The sequence below is a fragment of the Gossypium hirsutum genome, chromosome A09 (genome assembly GCF_007990345.1).
Source record: "Gossypium hirsutum isolate 1008001.06 chromosome A09, Gossypium_hirsutum_v2.1, whole genome shotgun sequence".
Taxonomy (NCBI): domain Eukaryota; kingdom Viridiplantae; phylum Streptophyta; class Magnoliopsida; order Malvales; family Malvaceae; genus Gossypium; species Gossypium hirsutum.
In genome coordinates this window covers 7,712,919-7,717,757 of record NC_053432.1, presented here as the reverse complement: position 1 = coordinate 7,717,757, position 4,839 = coordinate 7,712,919, and the positions used below count along the sequence as shown (strand labels likewise).

The following is a 4,839-nucleotide window of genomic DNA, read 5'->3' as shown; positions in this document are numbered from 1 at the left end:
TTTGATTAAGGTGAGGCATATTTAGTTTGATTCTGAATTTTCTGAGTGTTATGGCTATAGTCCGTTTGTCTTTCTTCTTTTGGGATTATTTAGTCCACATGGCATTTGTGTATTGATTTGCAATGTCTTGTATGAGACTTGGCCTTTTGTACATCATTGATGTGGTGAGTCTTTTAGGGTATTGGCCTGGTTTTTTGGTTAATTGGAGTTCATCGTTAGGTTGGTCTGATAATGATAGGGTTATGATGCAATTTTAATGGTTTGATCAAGATGATGCATCTTTAGTTTGTTTTTAAATTTTTCGAGTGTTATGGCTATAGTCGATTTTTCTTTCTCCTCTTTTGGGATTATTCAGTGGACATGACATTTGCATATTAATTTACAATGTCTTATTCATCGTTTGCACTATATCTTTATATTCATATTATTCATAGTTCCTATTAATGATAATATTTTATTAAAAAAGCTCATAATAAATAAAATAAAAATAATTTGAATCATGTTTGTTTGTTAATAAATAAAACAAATAAGATTATAATAATTTTCAGCGTATACCAATGCTTGTTGTGTTAAATGGTAAAGAGCTCAATGCCTTTCAAACAAGGTTTCGAGTTTAAGTCAAATGGATTAAGATAAAAAAATAGGAAAACTTTGACATTGTTCAAAGATATCATCTGACTCAACTCTAAATTTAATTACATTCAATGTAATTAGGGAAGGATTTAAAAAAAAAAGTTTTAGAGTAACTGAGTGGGTATCCATTTACTAATCATTACTAAAATTTATAAATAATGTAAATGTAAAAAAATTAAAAAAATTATTAATTAAATTTTGTTTGTATTGGATGCGTATACCATTTTAATTTGAACTTTATTTTTAGATAAGCCCAATGGGAAAGCCAAGGACAAAAGAGTAATTACGCAAATTCGCGGTTCAAGATCTCAATTTGAATCCGCGGGATTAACCAAATGCCAACGTGAATTAAAATGAAAAAGAGAGGAAAAACCAGATCTGATTTCACGTTTGAATTCTCAAACCCGCCAATCATATTTTCTCTCTCTTTCTCATTCACCAAACAAGAAAATAAATAGATCCAATTTTCCTTTTTACGTTTCTTGTTATCTTGGTTTTCTCGGGAAAACATCAATGTCTTCGTTTGCTTCTCAAGAATCTGAATCTAATTCACGAACTCTTTACTGCCGCAAAGAAAAATCTCTCGGCCTTTTATGCTCCAAGTAAAATTTTTTTTCAGCTCCTTTAAGTTTCTTATATTTGATATTGTTCAATCTTTAAATGTTTCTTTGTTTTTGTTTTTGTTTTTTTTGGTTTTTAAATTTAAATTCCTTTGTATCAGTTTTTTGGCGTTGTATAATCATGACAGCGTTCAAACGATTGGACTGGATGATGCGGCTTCAAAACTAGGTCTATACTCTATTTTTTCCTTTCACTGTTGCGAAATGAAATCATTACTGACAGTTTTTTTTTTTTAAATTTTTTGTTTGTTTATTGCGAAATTTTAATCGATTTTTTCGTTCAAATTTGGACTCTTGGAGATATACCGGAATTCCCATTAATTAAGTAGACTACTCAAGTCTTAAAATTCAATTTTGGATTAAAATCATATTAATTTGCTTTACTGGAACCCTTTTGCATATTTCAGGAGTTGAACGTCGTCGTATATATGATGTAGTGAATATATTGGAGAGTATTGGAGTAAGATGCAGTTTCTTTTTGACCCTTTTTATTGGTTTAGTTCAGTGAATAGATTAGTTTGAGTTGGTTTTTGGCATTCTCTTGTTTAGGTAGTGGCAAGAAAAGGAAAGAACCAATACTTATGGAAGGGTTTTGAAGAAATTCCAAAGGCTTTGGAGAAGCTTAAGGTAGATTCTAAATTTTTTGCTTTTCATTTTTCTCTTTTTATTCGTTTAAAACTGAAGAACTTGATTTATCATGTGTTCTGCTTACAGGAAGAGGCTCTTAAACAGAATTTCTGTTTCTCAGATTGCAGTAAATCATTAAGGGTATAATTCTTCTTTGGTTTTCTTACTCCATCTGTATGCTGAGAAAATTTTAGCTTCAATATCTTAATCTAATATAAGCGGAAATTGGGTCTAAATATATCTTAAAAATCTGGCCTTCTGTTTGTACCTTTTTTTCGAAGTAAAATTTGAGGAATTCAGATTATTGTTTCTGTAATAGAGGTCTTATTAATATTCTCTGGCCTTGCCATGTTTAACTAGCTGAGCTATTTTGCATAGGTCTTAGATGAAAATGAAAGTGCAGACTCTTCATATGTGAAGAATGAAGGGCAAGATAATCTTTCAGAATCATCAAAACGTACTGGTAAAGTTTCTGTTCTTCTTTATTTTGATTTGCTAATATACTACTTGCAATAGAGATCATTGTGTTTACATACAATCAATTCATGCGTGGGACACTTTTATTGTAAAATATTTTCAACTTTAATTGCTTCATTTAATTTACTCAGCATTATTGTTTATTGCTTAGATACCAAAAGAGAAAAATCCCTTTGGCTTATCACACAGAACTTTGTCAAGCTTTTCCTTTGTTCAGATGTAAGATAACGTACTGTTTTATGTGGATTTGTTGTTATAAACTGGTTTATTTGTCCTGTATGGTCTATGGCGAATATCTGATTTATTTTTATACAGGCTGAATTGATCACCCTTGATAGTGCAGCCATTGCTCTGCTGGGAGATGTCCACAATTCTACTGCTGTGAGAAGTAAGCGAGCAACAAACCATTATTAATGTCATGTCTGAAATTCTAATAGTCAATCACTTATGCTTTTGTCTGGTAATTGTTTTGCAGCAAAAGTGAGACGATTGTATGACATTGCCAATGTGTTTTCTTCCATGAATTTAATTGAGAAGGTACAATCTATCATCCATGTTGCTCCAACTCCTTGAAGTATTCATGTCTGACACTTGTACTTGACACATACTCGGTTACGGGTATGGAGATATGACTCTCAAAGGACCTGCCAAATATATAAAAAAACTTAGAGATGTAAATATATTCGTGTCGAACCTAATCTTATCTGCGACATGAATCCAACTTACGTAGCTTTATCTGGTTGATTGATTTTCAGACCCATCACTCCGAAAGCAGGAAACCAGCATTCAGGTGGCTGGGATGGCGAGCCAAACTCCACAATGGATCAACGACAGCTTTGGAATTGAATGAATCAAAGAAGAGGACGTTTGGGACTGAAATTACAAACCAAAATCTAAAGAGAACGAAGGCAAACTCCTCTGCTCATCGGAGGTTAAACCAGAAGGAAAATACGGGAATGCATATTAAGCTCGATAGTGTAGAACATGATCATAAAATGCAGCAGCATTCAAAGCAATGCTCCAAGGGTTTTGCATTTGGCCCTTTTACTCCTGCTGCTATATCCTCAGGAAACAGAAATGTGAGACCAATTCGGGACTGGGAGAGCCTTGCTTCTATTTATAAACCTCAGTATCTTAATCAAGGTACCTTCTTTAATTCATTACTTAAAAATAGACATCGTTGAATATGCATTATTAATAAGTGGCACTACAAATTTCTGGCACTAGTTGGATGCTTGATTAAGCATCCGAAGGATTCTGTCACCTTTTCTTGCTGCCAACTTCAGTAACCTCACCAATGTGAGCTATCTTTTATCATACTTAATGGTGCTTGGACTAAAAAGTTAAGGAAATAGTAAAAAAATCATTCTATTGCTTACATTCAGTATGTTCCTTGAACTCTTAAGTCGATATCGGGTATATTGCATTTTCTCTAAGTTTTTCTACATATATATATATCTGAAGAGTCATACCATGGACGAATATGGATAATGGAACATGACTACATTAGAAAAATTGAAGAGTCGGGAGCAGCATAGCTCAAAGACATTGTACAAGACTTTCCTCAGCTGAGAGGAACTGTTTCGTCCTTTCATTTAGGATTTATGAATGGAACCCCGTACTAGATGGATAGAGATCCTGCAATTGCACATCATATGTGATCATATTAGAATCCATATCCTTGCCATTATAATTGTATGATAGAGTTTTGTGTTAATGTTATTGCAGCTCTTAGTGACCTTTTTGCTCATTACATGGAAGCATGGAACTCTTGGTATGCCGAAGTTGCAAGAAAAGAAGAGATTCATTGAAGTCCCTAATCGCCCTTCTCTATTTGATTCTCTAACTCAAGATGACCAAATACACATGTTCAAAAATGGTACGCAACATTTGTTTCTGACACTGTTGGATGTATTTCTCGATCCAACAACCCTCTCAAGTAATCATATAACCTGTCTTTTCGTGCCTTTCATAATTTCCTCTTTGAGCTTCCCATTTTTCCTCTCGTTTTTAGAAACTTAGAACATTCAATAAGTTTCCGAAGTACTCACTGATTAAAGAAAAAAGAAAAAAGAAATCATTGTGAATTTTAGATGGGTTATCTTTTTGGGTGTGAACTAGATTTCCAAGTTCCTAACTAATTGCACTGCTTAGTGTCCTCCATTTTGCTTTTGTTTTTATACGACCCTCGAGTATGAGTATTGGAATGCGTGAGTACATGTTGAATGCAGTATTTTAAAACAGAAAGAACTTTAGGCATTCACAATGGATTGATTGCTAAACATACAGCTGTTTCGATTATGATTTCACCTTTGAATCATAAATCGCAATGTAAAGGGATTGTGGGGCGAAGATAAGACAGCGATAGATTCAAACTTTCAATTATTAAAGCAAAAATTTCCCCACTTGCCTTGCCCACCCTCTAAAAGACTCATCAAATTTAATTTAATTTAAATTTTTTTTTAAACAACACATCACATGA

The 4,839-nt window shown here is 33.2% G+C and overlaps 1 protein-coding gene across 2 annotated transcripts; it reads left to right on the top strand.

The window, feature by feature from the left end:
- The first annotated feature begins 971 nt into the window (after positions 1–971).
- On the top strand, positions 972–4,449 carry LOC107888637 (E2F transcription factor-like E2FF). Of its 2 annotated transcripts, none has more exons than XM_016812807.2 (11): positions 972–1,235; positions 1,355–1,422; positions 1,661–1,713; positions 1,803–1,880; positions 1,968–2,021; positions 2,259–2,343; positions 2,575–2,576; positions 2,673–2,745; positions 2,833–2,894; positions 3,113–3,500; positions 4,086–4,449. In XM_016812807.2, exons 1-11 carry the CDS (start codon positions 1,147–1,149, stop codon positions 4,166–4,168), a joined length of 1,035 nt encoding a protein of 344 aa, XP_016668296.1. In that variant the 5' UTR covers positions 972–1,146; the 3' UTR covers positions 4,169–4,449. The 2 variants fall into 2 exon arrangements, with proteins under 2 accessions (XP_016668296.1, XP_016668295.1); XM_016812806.2 differs by having other exon boundaries at positions 973–1,235; positions 2,509–2,576.
- Positions 4,450–4,839: the final 390 nt, after the last annotated feature.

Excerpts from the sequence above, each read along its gene's own strand:
- LOC107888637 (XM_016812806.2), top strand. The coding sequence starts at position 1,147 with ATGTCTTCGTTTGCTTCTCAAGAATCTGAATCTAATTCACGAACTCTT. Across the intron at positions 2,344-2,508 it reads AGAATCATCAAAACGTACTG|ATACCAAAAGAGAAAAATCC; the intron begins GTAAAGTTTCTG and ends TTTATTGCTTAG. Across the intron at positions 3,501-4,085 it reads ACCTCAGTATCTTAATCAAG|CTCTTAGTGACCTTTTTGCT; the intron begins GTACCTTCTTTA and ends ATGTTATTGCAG.